The 14,085-nt window shown below is 50.6% G+C and overlaps 5 protein-coding genes and 1 pseudogene across 6 annotated transcripts, besides 1 other annotated feature; 3 read left to right on the top strand and 3 right to left on the bottom strand.

Annotated features, from left to right (window-relative positions):
- Nucleotides 1-463: 463 nt before the first annotated feature.
- On the bottom strand, nucleotides 464-1,703 carry NCS54_00860100 (NAAA-beta domain-containing protein; the record flags this gene model as incomplete). The annotated part of the gene is made up of 2 exons (XM_053153981.1): nucleotides 464-1,127; nucleotides 1,174-1,703. The coding sequence occupies 2 exons, from the start codon at nucleotides 1,701-1,703 to the stop codon at nucleotides 464-466; spliced, it is 1,194 nt and encodes a 397-aa protein (XP_053009956.1).
- A 396-nt stretch (nucleotides 1,704-2,099) lies between these two features.
- On the bottom strand, nucleotides 2,100-3,664 carry NCS54_00860000 (Hypothetical protein; the record flags this gene model as incomplete). Its single annotated transcript, XM_053153980.1, has 10 exons — nucleotides 2,100-2,136; nucleotides 2,183-2,740; nucleotides 2,794-2,831; nucleotides 2,885-2,907; nucleotides 2,954-3,085; nucleotides 3,136-3,154; nucleotides 3,225-3,250; nucleotides 3,304-3,397; nucleotides 3,470-3,508; nucleotides 3,563-3,664. The coding sequence occupies 10 exons, from the start codon at nucleotides 3,662-3,664 to the stop codon at nucleotides 2,100-2,102; spliced, it is 1,068 nt and encodes a 355-aa protein (XP_053009955.1).
- An 864-nt stretch (nucleotides 3,665-4,528) lies between these two features.
- NCS54_00859900 lies at nucleotides 4,529-6,373 on the top strand (annotated as a pseudogene). The gene is made up of 6 exons: nucleotides 4,529-4,820; nucleotides 4,886-5,082; nucleotides 5,129-5,475; nucleotides 5,526-5,651; nucleotides 5,708-6,191; nucleotides 6,251-6,373.
- Nucleotides 4,529-6,373: a sequence feature.
- A 1,405-nt stretch (nucleotides 6,374-7,778) lies between these two features.
- On the bottom strand, nucleotides 7,779-9,927 carry NCS54_00859800 (Hypothetical protein; the record flags this gene model as incomplete). The annotated part of the gene is made up of 4 exons (XM_053153979.1): nucleotides 7,779-8,113; nucleotides 8,183-8,780; nucleotides 9,282-9,632; nucleotides 9,682-9,927. 4 exons carry the CDS (start codon nucleotides 9,925-9,927, stop codon nucleotides 7,779-7,781), a joined length of 1,530 nt encoding a protein of 509 aa, XP_053009954.1.
- A 984-nt stretch (nucleotides 9,928-10,911) lies between these two features.
- NCS54_00859700 (Amidohydro-rel domain-containing protein) lies at nucleotides 10,912-12,246 on the top strand (the record flags this gene model as incomplete). The annotated part of the gene is made up of 1 exon (XM_053153978.1): nucleotides 10,912-12,246. The coding sequence occupies one exon, from the start codon at nucleotides 10,912-10,914 to the stop codon at nucleotides 12,244-12,246; it is 1,335 nt and encodes a 444-aa protein (XP_053009953.1).
- Nucleotides 12,247-12,683: 437 nt separating this feature from the next.
- On the top strand, nucleotides 12,684-13,520 carry NCS54_00859600 (Hypothetical protein; the record flags this gene model as incomplete). The annotated part of the gene is made up of 3 exons (XM_053153977.1): nucleotides 12,684-12,907; nucleotides 13,001-13,333; nucleotides 13,379-13,520. 3 exons carry the CDS (start codon nucleotides 12,684-12,686, stop codon nucleotides 13,518-13,520), a joined length of 699 nt encoding a protein of 232 aa, XP_053009952.1.
- Nucleotides 13,521-14,085: the final 565 nt, after the last annotated feature.

The following is a 14,085-nucleotide window of genomic DNA, read 5'->3' as shown; positions in this document are numbered from 1 at the left end:
CAAGTAAACCTCGTGTGCTTTCAACTACGGATACTCCTTCGAATGAGATATTATATTCAATTTTTGCATGAGTAGTATCCCTCAGCCTTTCAAAGTTTCTGTGCTGCTCATATAAATGAGTACAGGTGGCAGTCTTTGGTGTTCAACTATGAATCTCCCGTTAGCAACCCCAGGTCGAAGTATCCATCGTTCGCCATGATTTTGATGATTCTAAAACTCGTTTCACATAATTAAGGACTATATACAGTATAGTGGCCGGGGAAGTATAGACCTCAGCACAAAAATGGCCTGGAAGTCCGATTGTGAATATCACATCAATCACCGTGCCAATCTGGACCGGAAGCAGTATGAGAAGCTTCGCCAAGCATGCCCAACAAAATATACATTACACCCTTTCTGTCCAATAGTATATCCATCTATAATTCCTTTATGATCAAGGCCTTCCTCTATACAACCCAAAACCCTACTCCTTGGCCGCATCCTCAACATCCACCTTGACCTCAGGAGCAGGTCCCCTCCTCAACCAAGGCACCCTCCCCGTAGCCGGATCCATAATACAAGCAAAATGCGTAAACCCGTTCGAAATCCTCTTATCCATCATCCATTCCCGCAGAGTCTCCTGCTTAACAGAGCTCTTGTTGTCATCCACGACAACAGCCTCATCATCGCTAGAAGCTTCCGTGCTGCAGTGATCACTCCACTTGTCGCTAATGGCATCCATGCGGTCGTTGGAATCCCGGAGCCAGAGCTCAGGATGGGGGGCTACCGGTTCGGAGCGTAGTTCTGTGCCGCACCTTGTGGCATCGCACGAGTCGTGGTTTGTCTGTACGATGAAGCGGTCATTCTCTCGGAGACGACCAGTCAAGAGGTCCTTTTCGATCACGACGGCGTGGTTTCCGTCGCATAGGGTAAGATAGCATGGTGCACTCCGGACACCGGCTAGTTGCTTGGCGCTTTCGACGAGAGAAGATGGTGTCTCTGTCTTTTGCTGGTTGAAGAGTGTGTGCCTTAGGATAGAAGACACAGAAGGCCGGAAGCCAAGAATAACGAGAAGCTGATGCTTCTTAAGATGAGAGTTGTCGCAAAGATGCAACGGGCGATAGTTAAGAGAGAGTGACAAATTCTCCCTTCCGGTAGGTCAGCACTGAACACTTCAAGGCACAGAGTACATACTTTACTCCAGTCAACACTCCCATGAAGCCAGCATATGTAATCGACGTGGCAATGACATGATCTGGATCCTTGGACGAGTCTACATACTCGAGCACAATCACCAAATCCCTCAGCGGATCCAACCCCCAGTCAAGAGTGCGAAAGTGCATCAGACGCTCATCCTGCACTTGCTTCCCCTTGACCTTGACGCAGCCAGCTGTGCAGCCCATCATGACATCCAGAAACACGTTGAGCGCCACCACGAGAAAGAGATCGCACCGAGCGACCTTGGCAAACCCTCTTATCTCACGCGTTTCCTCTTCATCGTGCACCCGTCGTAGAAACACCCTGGCTAGAAACTTGGCGATCCGAGCAAGCCACTTGGAACCCAGCATCGACTCGAGAAGCTCGTCAAAAACATGACCAAGAGTACGAATTCGAGGTCCAAACGTAGCAGCGACGTCTACATATCGATCCTCGGGTGATCGGGCGAGGTCGATCCTAAAAGTTGGAATGTCGCTGTCCTGCGCCATGGTTGGTGATGGAGTCATGTAGATTATCAGATTGATAAGAAAAAAAAGATGTGCAAGGGGTGGGCGTACCTGAGAGATTTAAAGTGACAGCTGGGGCTTTTCAGCTTGCCACATCCTGGTCTGATTCCAATCTCGGGACAGCTCGGCCGTGACCGGAGATAAAATAGTGGCCTTGGCTCTGTTGAAAGAGACCAAAGAGGACAGTTAGACGAAGCAGCTAGACGGGATCAAGTAAAGGACAAGAAGCATGGGGGACGGAGGCACGGAGGATCTGGGTCATCCGACTGCGGTGGGAGTGAAAGGACAGTTGTGATTTAAAAAAGAATACAATATGGCTAGCCCGGATCAGCCGGGAATAATCAACCCTCCAATCTGTTATATATCATTGCAGGTCGTGACATCTTGAATTCAGTCTCAAGCTTCTTCTGGCTTCTGGCCATATACAACGTGTCTATACAAGTTAGCAGTCTCCAACAACACCAGACGGAGTCACTTACATGGGCCACCAAGCATGGATACGTCTGTCCTTCATATCCGTCCTCACATTCGCCAAAAATACCTCTACCTGCTCAGAACTCCATCCCAAAGCACGCGTAAACAGCGCCATGGACAGACCCGACAACTCGCCAGCGATATTGTGACAACACCAAAAACCCAGCTCCTTGTAATACGGATCCGCTGGCCACCGGTTCGTAGGCCACCTGTAAATCACCTCGGTGACATTGACGAACCCAGCATCAATCATCTGTTGCTTGTACTTTTTCGCGCTCTGCGCACCGCGACCAAAGATGTTTGTCGCCTCGATCATGAGACTGGACCACTGATCAATGTAGGATCCCTTCTTGAGCGTGCCGTCGTCGCACTCGGCGGGAAAGGTAATGTCCTGACACTCGATCCATCCTCCGGGGTTGAGGTTGTCGAAGCTCTGCTTGAAGAACTTGGGCCAGTCGCCGATGGAGCCGACGAGCATGCGGCCGTAGATAAAGTCGAACTTGTAGCTGTAGGTCCATTCGTCTTCGAGGTCGTCGACTTGGAATGAGAGGTTGGCGGGGAGGCTGGGCTGGTGAGTGAGGGTATCTCATTGTGGTGTCAATGCAGGGAGACGTACAAGGTTGGCTGGATAGGGCTGAGATCAATGCCAATGACCTAATAAGTGTCAATCTTGACTTCATCATGAATAGTAGAGTGCCAAGCAATACCTCTGTTTCAGGATGCGCATCGGCTGTCCGAGGTCAGCAGAATACTACTTCAATGAACGAAACACCTACCAAAGTCGATAGCCCAAACACCAGTTCCAGTACCAGCATCCAAACATCGTCGAATAGGCTTGTCGTCCTTACCAATCGGACTCAGGTACAGCTTCCCTCCAAGCGTAAGCGTGAACAAATGATGCTGAAGATCTAACACAAGGTTAGCAAGATCCCCAATGCAACATCACCATGACACTAACCTAGACGTTCTTGCTCGGACTGGACACATGCCAAGCAATTAGCACCATGAACCAACACACGCATCGAGATTGACCCTTGTCGCTCTTACCGAGTCGTTGGGGAGTACGTAATTGACTTGAGAGGAAAAGTCAGCTCATCGTTCTCTCATGAGTATCTGGCAGACTCACTCGACTCCCTGAAGGAATGATATGTCCGTCCATTCTCAGTACGATACTGAAGAATGCTGGATCGCATCGATGCCGTAGAACTGGCAGCATCGTCCTGCACGTGAAGATCAGCGACAAGCGCCAACGAAAAAGGTGACCCTGGTCAGTCGCTCAAGACCTCACTTACGCCCAGTGCCGAATCGTTATCACCAATTTCTTCGTGCTCCTGGGATTGCTTGCTCAGTGTCCACTCTTATCAATACGGCGCGTTCACTCTCACCTCAGCCTCGATGGGCTCATCCTCGGTGGTGGCAGCTGCTCGTTGCTCAGGCTTAGGACTACCCTCTTGACTCCCCTTCTCCGACTTGGGAGAGCCCGCCATGGCGAAATCGCGCGGTAAAACGAGCGAAGAAAAGATCAAAGTCGACAGTCAATCAATCTACTCGGGTCGCGCGTTCGTCTATCGACGTGTCAATGTCAGATTGCAACAAAGAGCAAAAGAGGTCAAGATTTCCTCCCCTCACGCGATCGATCCAATGTGCAAGTCCTGCAATGCTAATAAACGAACCGTTTGCGTGCTAGACCCGGGTTGTCCTTCACTACTGGAATAACTATGGCCCTAGGGTTCCGAGCAGCTTTCACTAGATGGGATGTTTAATTATCCGCGCCTCTCAAAGACGTACGACGAACATGGTCGCAGAGAGGGGCTTCAGTGACGCGTTCGATGCAAGCCGAGGCTGCTCTTCTTATCCGGGGGAATGCCTGTACAGGGAAGGAGACTCATTCGTGGCAGAGGACTGTGAGCTGCTTGATGCGTCCCGGGCCCAATCTACCCATTGAGCTCCCCGTCTCGCCCCCTGTCTCCTCGGCCTTGCCACATCTCGACCCCCAGGCCAGCCATTCGCAGAAGGACATTCCACTGTGGTCCACGCTAACGAGAGGCTTGAGCGGCACGCACCGCCGGCGCCTGGGCCTCCTCCCGATCCAGGGCGTTCTAGAGGCCTTTAGCGGGTTGATCTAGTGAAGCTCTTCCGTCCTATCGGGGCGCTCGAGTTTGCGATGGCGGCTCACTCGGCGAGGGGGATCCTCATCAAGTGATGGGCAAGTCCCACGCTAAGTCATTCCAGCTGCGCGAATGTAACGATGGGATTAGTATTCATTAATCCGCCATGGGAGGAGAGCAATCCTCCTCTTTCTTGGCTTTCTCTGAGGCCCAGCTTTCTCCAGCCCGTGACCTGGGGATAGAACCATCAGCGGCTCTGCATCTCCACTGCGAGACATTGCCGAAACGGTTCCCATGATGAGCTCGGTCGACGGATTGCGGGGTCTTGTCGATGGCGTGCGCCCGTCAATTGCCATTGCTGCGTTGTTGGTCGGAGTCTTGATCTTCTGGTCGGGCATCTCGACATGGAGGCAGTACAATCGTCTTCGCGACTTCAAAGGGCCTCGTCTCGCTGGGTTCTCGAAATGGTGGCTCATCAGGACTGTCGGCAGCGGTAGAGCATACCTGGACTTCTGGGAGGTTACCAAGAAGTATGGTAAGTTTCGTCGCATTGCTCTGACGGTCAATTGCGCTTCAACGAATGCTAACAATGCGCCGCAGGTTCAATCGCCCGCGTCAGTCCCAACGATCTCCTCACCGACGACCCCGACCTCATGAAGCACATCCTCAACGTTAGAACCGAATACCGCCGCTCTCCCTGGTACGATGGGATGCGCTTCGACCCGGCCAACAACAACATCCTCTCGTGGAGGGACGAGGATGAACACTTTAAGCTGCGCTCCAAGATGTCTGCTGGAGTACGTTGCCCAAATAATTCCCCTGCGCACGAGCTTACGGTTACAGTACGGCGGTCGTGAAGTCGAGAACCTAGAGCCCAAGATCGACAAGAATATACTCGCATTCATCAAGCTCCTGCGAAAATACGCCGACGAGAATAAACCAGTCGATCTAGGCCGTCGCGCCCAATTTTTTACTCTGGACGTCCTCTCCGACTTGGCTTTCGGCGAACCGTTTGGCTTCTTGGAGACAGACTCGGATGTGTACGAGTACATCAAGACCACCGAGGAAACACTGCCCATGGTCATGGTTACTACTGTCGTTCCCTGGCTAGTCAAGGTCTTGAGTTCTCCGATCTTTAAGAGCCTTTTGCCATCTGAAAAGGATCGGCTTGGGTTTGGGAGAGTGATGGGGTAAGTTATTGCGGTGCCCCATGTATAACAGCAGACTGATCATCTCCAAGCATCGCCAAAGCAATTACGGCTGAACGGTTTGGACCCGATAAGAAGGTCCAGAAGGATATGCTCGGGTCTTTCGTTGCTCATGGGCTCACCCAAAAAGAGGCCGAGTCGGAAATCTTGCTCCAGATGTAAGTCACTTGCGTCCACGTTCACTTCGAGCAGTCCCCTTACAATGCCGCCATAGTATCGCCGGTTCTGATACCACCGCCACGGCTATCCGCTCAACCATGCTTCACATCATCACCAGCCCTCGCGTGTACCACAAACTACGTACCGAAATCTCCAAGACAACATACTCGGAGCCAATCATTCCAGACTCCATCGGCCGCGACCTACCCTACCTCCAAGCCGTCATCAAAGAAGGCCTCCGCATCTTCCCACCCGTCGCCGGCCTCATGTCAAAGGAAGTTCCACCACAAGGAGACACCTGGAAAGGCCAATTCATTCCCGGTGGAACAAGCGTCGGATACTGTGCCTGGGGCATCTTCCGACGGGAGGACATCTGGGGCCCTGACGCAGGCGAGTTCCGCCCCGAGCGCTGGATTGAGAGCCCGCCTGAAAAGACCAAGGAGATGGAGAGCGCGCTTGATCTAATCTTTAGCTATGGACGATGGCAATGTCTGGGACGGCCCGTGGCTCTCATGGAGCTGAATAAGATCTACGTCGAAGTGAGTCTGCCTAATCTCGCCATCTATAACCCAACTCCTGCTGACATTTGACGTTGAAGTTGCTCCGACGGTTTGACTTTTCCATCTGTGATCCTACAAAGCCTTGGAAAGTCTTTAACTGTGGCATCTTTTCGCAGTCTGAGCTCTGGGTGCGGGTAGAGCCTAGAGTTGCCGAATCGTAATGCTTAATAGGTTCATGGTCGGATCGGTAATGTTATTGCTGATTTCAGGTCGCTTCTGACTGTCAATCGTAGGAGCTAGGTGTTTTTATCTGGTTTATGAACTGTACATTCATCAACATTTAATACCTACACCATCGTCAACTACCTAAGCAAAGTCCACATGTTGAACCCAATGTCACCCCAATTCAAGGTAATATGACTTCTCAAGCAATGCCCGGATGATCCTTGTAAATTTTGGGAATGGGAAGCTAGGCCGACTTCTTATTCTGGCTGCGACAGCCTTTAACCGCCAGGATGTTGGCTGCATGTCCCACCAACGGCCCAACTTCAGATCAACACGCCACCTAATACAGGGAGGTTACCAGTCTTTGTTTCATCAACCGCCCGAATTTTGGAAGCATCGAAAACACAACACCATCGTAAAGAGTCATTCAGCCATACCGAAAACTCCCGGAGCAACCGCATCGGACCAAAATGAAACCCTCGAGTGCAACATCTGCCAGGCTTTCCTCGAGGCAGCCGAGGAAGTGAGAACCCTCAACGAGAAGAAACTAGCTGCCCCTTCAGAGTACACTCGGGAGCACCGATCTTGAAAATTTAGAGCCGCCGAGGTGTACAACGGGTGTCAAGTTCACCTTGGCTTCCCTGAGGCCCTTCTAAAACTAAACGTCGAGATGAATGTCATGGACTACTCGATAAAGAAGCATACCGGTGTTCAGTTATCCGTAGGAAATGGAGTGGTCCTTCTTCATAACTTCTATGATGGGAATTGGATTCTGCGAGCACCGCAGCTTCTGCTCATCAACGACCTCTCTCAAAACCCCGGCATGCCTCTGGGACGGCCGTTGGACCGTTTCATCGACCCAGCTCTGATACTCAAGTGGAAGCGAGACTGCGATCAGTATCACGGAAGCAAGTGCCAGGACAGAAGCACGCGTCTCCGTCGTCCACTCTCGTTTTTTATTGATACGAAGCAAATGTGTCTCGTTGAACCCGCAGATGACATGGAATATGTCGCCCTTAGCCACGTTTGGGGCCAAGCACCCATGCTCAAGACAACTCGAGCCAATGTCGATCTCTTACGACATCATCATTCCCTAGAGCGACTTGGGGATCGGATCCCGATCACCTATGGATTTCATAAAGCTAGTGCCCCTACTGGAGGAGCGCTACCTATGGATCGATTCCCTCTGCATCATCTTGTCCCTATGGGGAGTAAATCCCCGACCATATCATTGAGCCTGGCGAGAAACGCAATACAGTCACATTTCTACGGTCCTCTGGCTTAGTTATCTCATCGAGGGCCGAGCTTCAACTACCTATAACAAAGAACACATTAGTCACATTTCTACATTGAACCTAATTCCAACCATTGCCTTAAACGTGTCCACTTCATCCAAATCCCTTAGTATGAGTACCGGAATGCAATCTTTTCCTTATCCGTCATATCCGACAAGGCGAGCGCCTCATTCTCCTCCTCTGTGATGGCCGAAGTATGCACGACTCCATGCAACCTATCCCTGTGAGCATTCTCTCGTCTGCACAAAAGTCCGTATACGGAGATGGACAATGCCGAAACAACAAGACAGATGAGGAGCCCAGTGTATCCTTTCGTATAGTTGGGCGCGTCATTCTTCTGAAAAACCTGAGGTCCGATAATATTGCCCAGACAATAGGAAAAGAAATAGCCAGCGTTCATAGTGACCTTTTTTGTATGGCCAGACACGTTGGCCATGGGGACTGATGTGGACATCACGTACGAGTAAGAAGAGACTCGTTAGTTCTGTCTACTGCGGAATAGGCCAATACTTACGCCCCAGTAAGTGTAGAAGACATAGTACGCAGCCAGAAGACCTGTCTGGTTATCTCGTGGTAACTGCCACATGAGGATCGCACAGACCATAGGGACAATATTGGCCACGGCAATAATGGTGCAGCGCATGTTTTTGAGCTTGGCACAAAAAACAGCAAGAATGATTTGCCAAGTCGTCGCGACAACCCCAGTTGGCATACCAAGCAATGTCGTAATGGGAACCGAGTACCCAAGGCCAGACACAATGATGGAAGAAAAGGTAACGAGTCCACCGTTGGGGATGTTCTGTGCACAGGCAAACAGCGCAAGCAGGTATGTCTTGGGGTCGACCAAGAGCTCCTTGATCTGGTACCACTTGACTCTCTTATCTTCGATACCCGTGTTGTTCTTCTGAAATCGACGAATGGCGATGTATCGTTCTCGGGGAGACAGCCACCAGGCGGACACGGGTGAGTCGGGTAGGAAAGCAAGGACCGTAGCGGACCAGAGAACGGTTATGCCCCCGAGGACGATGAAGAGGAGGCGCCATTGTGCTAAGTGTGTATGGGTCTGTGAGATTGCGTACGAGGTGATGCCAGAGAAGACTGACGAAAACTGGTTGCCCGTAGTCAGACGCCGGAGTTCTGATACTATCCCCTCGACTGTGTTAAGGCTCCAGAAGGTATTCCGCCCCACATCACCCCTGTCACATGATAGGTACATGCGGGGAACCTGACGATGCATCATCAATCATTCCCACCAAAAACATCATACAAATCATTCTAAAGTTATCAATGAGCTCTCAATCAATACCTGCCGAGGCCCTCAATGCATATGACGACCAAAGCTTCATCAGGGAGGATAACAGCTGCCGAGAGCATGAGTATGGCCGGTCAGCAGCAATAAAAGGAGGCATCAATCAAGGCGGGGATGGAAGCAGTGTGATGTCGCGATTTGTAACTCAAAATATTGTTGGAACTTCTATCATAGGTTAATTTAGGTGGGAAATAATGTACCATTCATATGGTGCAATTTCATTGGTTAGGTATCCCTGTAGTGACCCGACTGGAGCCTTAACACAGTTGAGGGGATAATAGAGCACTGGGGTTATCGTACCTGATTGTACCAGATTGCCACGCGGACTGGTTGTTCCCGATTTGTGTACCACATGACAGTTAGGATCGACGCAGTAGGGAAAGCCCCTGCTTCAGCGCAACCAAAGATGAAACGAACCGTTGCAAGCCCAGCGAAATTGTTTGTTGCAGCACTGCAGAAGAGGAGGACAGCCCAGGAGAGAATACAAGCAGCCAACAGTTTTGCCACCGGCAGCCTCTGGATCAAGATGGCTTGCGGGTACTCGAAGATTAGAAAGCCAAAGTAAAAGATGCTTCCGACCCAAGAATATTCGTTACCGACGAGTTTAAGGTCATGCTTCATGCCCATGATGGCTGCATTGGAGATGACAACCTCAGGGAACAAGTTAACTTCGGTAAAGGCTTCTTGCACAATGACCAACCTTATCCACGGCACTCAAAATGACAGTTCCTGCAATGACGGGTAGGACGATCAGATCAATCTTCCAGAGAACTTTGCGCGCTTCTTTGGCAGAAATCGGGACGTCTTTGATGGCAGGGTCGAGGTTCTCCAGAAACCTGACGGCCACATCCTCACTCAGATGGACGTTCTCGACATCGCCGGCTTCACGGTCCTGCTGAGAAACGGCTTTCGATGTGGTCATTTCGAGAGCATCCTCGTTCGACATGGTGAAAGATTTTGACCTTTGTTTAACAAAATGGAAAGTAAAGGAACCACCGAGGAAGTTATGTTCAAGCTCAAGCCCGTAATGTTTCATGAATTATATACAAGAGGCCGTGCCGGTCACAGACATGATCACCCTCTCCATCAACGAGTAAGTTGCTGTCGGCGCCGAGGATCCGGGACATGTAGTTGACACCTCCACGTCACATAGCGCCCCAAACGACCTTATCATTTGCGGTGGCAAAGCTGGTTGGTTCCCCACGCGCAATCCAGGACCCAAAGAGGAAAATGCGGAGAGAAGATCGACCGTTCTCAAACTTTGGCGATAGCCATGGTTGGTGCGTTACCGGCACGTCGTAGTTAATACGTCGCTGAGGTTGCCGGTGATCAGGGCAGAGAGAAGACAGATCACTCTTAAACCTCAGGTATAGCCATCGTTGGTATCCTGCCGGCAAGGCACAGATAATGCGATGCTGGGACTGCCAGTAATCAGGGAAGAGATAAGACGGATGATTCTTAACCCTCAGCTTTGGAAATACAGTACATAGGTAGTTGGCAACCTACCGGCCCGGCACAAACAGTGCGACGATGAGATTGCCGGTAATCAGGGCGGAGATAAGACAGACGATTCTTAAACCTCAGCGATAATCATGGTTGGCGTGCTACCGGCACGACATAGATAATGCGACGCCGAGGTTGCCGGTAGTTTGGCCGGCGATGATGTGCCTCGTTCCTTGGTGCCGGCACATCAGAAGATATAACAATCGCCCTTTGTCCCCCTTGCATACTCTGTCCAACGCCGGTCGCCGTGCCGGTCAACGTCATCACGGCATCAGTGGAGGAGAACTGTCTCAGCAATTATCGACAGCCAGCATGACGATCCCTTCGGTTAATCTCTAGCGATTGCCGCAGAAACCCCTATAAAATGATTTGGTCGACTCTGACATTGATGGGAAACTCATCTGTATCACATCTTGGGACCGCCACCATGGAATCGCTGTCTCCCCAATTCATCAAGCCCTGGCTTCCCAAGTCATCCCCTCCATTATACCTCTTTAAGAACGCCACCATTATTGACCCTGTCACCGGCACCTTTACTGCACCCCAATATATCTTCACTCAAAATGGCACAATTGCTGCCATTACTTCAGACGACACGACCCTCCCAGCAGAAGCCTCAGAGGCTACCATCATCGATGTTGCTGGCAAATATATCTGTCCTGGTCTCATCGACGCCCACGTCCACATCGCCGCTGCACCAGGTGACTCGGATTTCTCCAAGGTCATGTCCACACCGGAGCACGTCTCCATGCTCCGCATGACCTATGTCTGTCGCGACATTCTCGCCCGTGGCTTCACCACTGTCCGCGACTGTGGCGGCGCCCCGTATGCCCTCAAGCAGGCAACAGAGGAATGGCTGGTCCCTGGACCCAGACTTTACATCAGTGGTCATGCATTGAGTCAGACAGGTGGCCACGGTGATTTCAGAAGCTGCCATGACCATACACACTGTGTATCTGGGTTTGTCTCCGGACTCGGAAGGGTCTGTGACGGTGTATCGGCCTGTCTGGCTACAGCGCGAGACGAGATACGCCGAGGAGCAGACTTTATAAAGATCATGGGCAGTGGCGGAGTGGTCAGTCCGACGGATAGACTCGAGGGCAAGCAGTTCAGTCCAGAAGAGATCCGAGCTGTGGTTCTAGCTGCATCGAATCATGGGACGTACGTGACATGCCATGCTTATTCGCCTGATTCCATTCGCATCGCCATCGAAAACGGCGTCAAGGGCATTGAGCACGGCAATCTCATTGATGAGCCAACAGCCAAGCTCATGGCGGAGAAAGGATGTTTTCTCACTCCAACACTCGTCACATATCAAACCCTAGCGGATCCAGCGTTGCCTCAATTCTTGAATGAGGATTCGCAGGCAAAGAACAAGAAAGTCCTCGCCATGGGAATCAATGCCCTCAAGATCGCCAAGAAGGCCGGTCTAACACTTTGCTACGGAAGTGACCTTCTTGGACCACTTGGGATATATCAAACCCGGGAGTTCAGCATCCGTTCAGAAGCTCTGAGCAATCTTGACATTCTCCAAAGCGCAACTATCAATCCCGCAAGGATGCTTGGCGAAACAAACACTTTGGGCCAGGTCAAGACGGGGTTCAAGGCAGACTTGTTGATTCTAAACAGCAATCCACTAGATGACATTACAGTGTTTGAACGCCAGCAGCAGGAGCTAGTGGCGGTGATCAAGGACGGCCGGGTATGCCTGAGCCGCACTCCTCAACTGTCAGGGCATCTTGATGCCTGGAAGACATTCTAGATAGTAATATACAGAAGTTGATATTCTCACTTGAACTAATATACTAAATGTTCCGGATCAGGCCCGGATATATAATCTAATAATAATTTTTTATATAATTCTTTTACGTAAAATTAAAATATAATATTTATAATTACTTATTATAAAGATATAAAGGTGGTTTTTTATAATGAAATACTATACAAATTAGCCTTGCCTTATATATATATATATATAAATTAACTAGTTTATAGATTTTATAAAAATATCTAATCTTGCTTGCTCTCTAAAATCCAGATCATGACATGCTTTGATATCGAAAGCAAACAGAGTATGGCCGCAGCGGAGACTAACCCCAGTCTATGCCTCAGGCATCACCACCAGCCCAATAGCATCACCGCAAACCTCATCACAATCTGCACCGCCATCACCAACAAGCAACAAAAACTCAAGCCATCATGTCCGACTCCAAAGATGGCTCGGCGCCCGACTCGCTGATATCTATGGAGGATGGCAAAAAGTACTGGGAGGGCATCGAAGCCGACGTCAACGGCATGCTGGGCGGTATCCCCTCAGTCACTAGAATCGACCTGCAGGGCTCAAGGACGTTTCTTGCGAGGTTGGGAATCGGCATCAAGACTGGGCGGAAGATGGTTTCTAGAGCGCTTGAGGGCGGAGCAGGGTGGGTGCATTCCTAGACGCGGGTTATCAGTTTCTGCAAAGAGCGGTCGAGATTTTTCAAGTTGGAGTTGCTAATCATTCTGCAAACCAACAGTATCGGCAGAGTCACTGAAGGACTTCTGACCCAAGTGGCAGAAAAGGTGGACATTATCGAACCTATCACCAAGTTTACAGATGTTCTGGAGGGCAAGCCTGGAGTGGGAAATATCTTCAACGTCGGCCTCGAAGGCTGGAAGCCCGAGGATGGAGTCAAGTACGACCTGATCTGGACGCAGTGGTGTGTTGGCCATCTACCAGACGATCTTCTAGTGGAATACTTTGAGCGATGCAAGTCTGCTCTGGCGCCAGATGGAGTCATGGTCATCAAGGAGAACTTGAGCACTAATGGCGTTGATGTTTTTGACGACCTGGATAGCAGTGTTACACGGTAAGTGCATGGCCTAGTGATGGATGAAATTCTAACAAAAAATAGAGAGGATGAAAAGTTTCTGGCTCTATTCAAGCAGGCTGGTCTGCAGGTTGTACGATCTGATCTCCAACGAGGATTCCCCATGGTCGGCAACACAGCCTTGATGCCCGTCAAGATGTATGCACTAAAGCCGGCAGAGGGTTGACTATAGAATAAAATGCTCGAGCTAATGATACCATGATGATCTCGTCCCTCCCATTTTTTACATTTTCCTTTTTGCTAACAATTTTGACCGCCCGGCTGACGCGTGACACCGCCGAAACTGAGCTCGGCCGTGACGGCAAACAACCGACTTGGCAAAAAAAGCACCCTCGATCAGCGACCGAGGCGGTGCACTTGGCATTTGATATTGCAAAAGCAGGGGACAGTTTGATGAATCCCCAGGGCCCAATAGCGCGCATTGACCTAACACTTTTCGTAAAAAAGGGCTGATAAAACTCAACCAGTGTAAACAAAGCCAGGTGAGGCCATCTGCCCTAGTCCAGAAAAGAATCTTGGCCGCTGACGTGCTCAGCACAAATTTTTCACCCCCAACTCTTTCATTCACCATCTTCCCAGAAGGCCTCGACTGACAACCAAGACCCTTGGGGACCGTGCGTCCACTGGCGGGATTCTTGGCGATGCCATATTCGCGGCCAAACCGCTCTCTTTTCGAGATGACGTCTGGATAAGCCGGCATTCCGGACAAGGATGACCCCCACCGACGGGCC

This window comes from Fusarium falciforme, chromosome 6 (assembly GCF_026873545.1).
Source record: "Fusarium falciforme chromosome 6, complete sequence".
Lineage (NCBI taxonomy): Eukaryota > Fungi > Ascomycota > Sordariomycetes > Hypocreales > Nectriaceae > Fusarium > Fusarium falciforme.
This window is presented reverse-complemented; position numbering and strand designations above follow the sequence as displayed.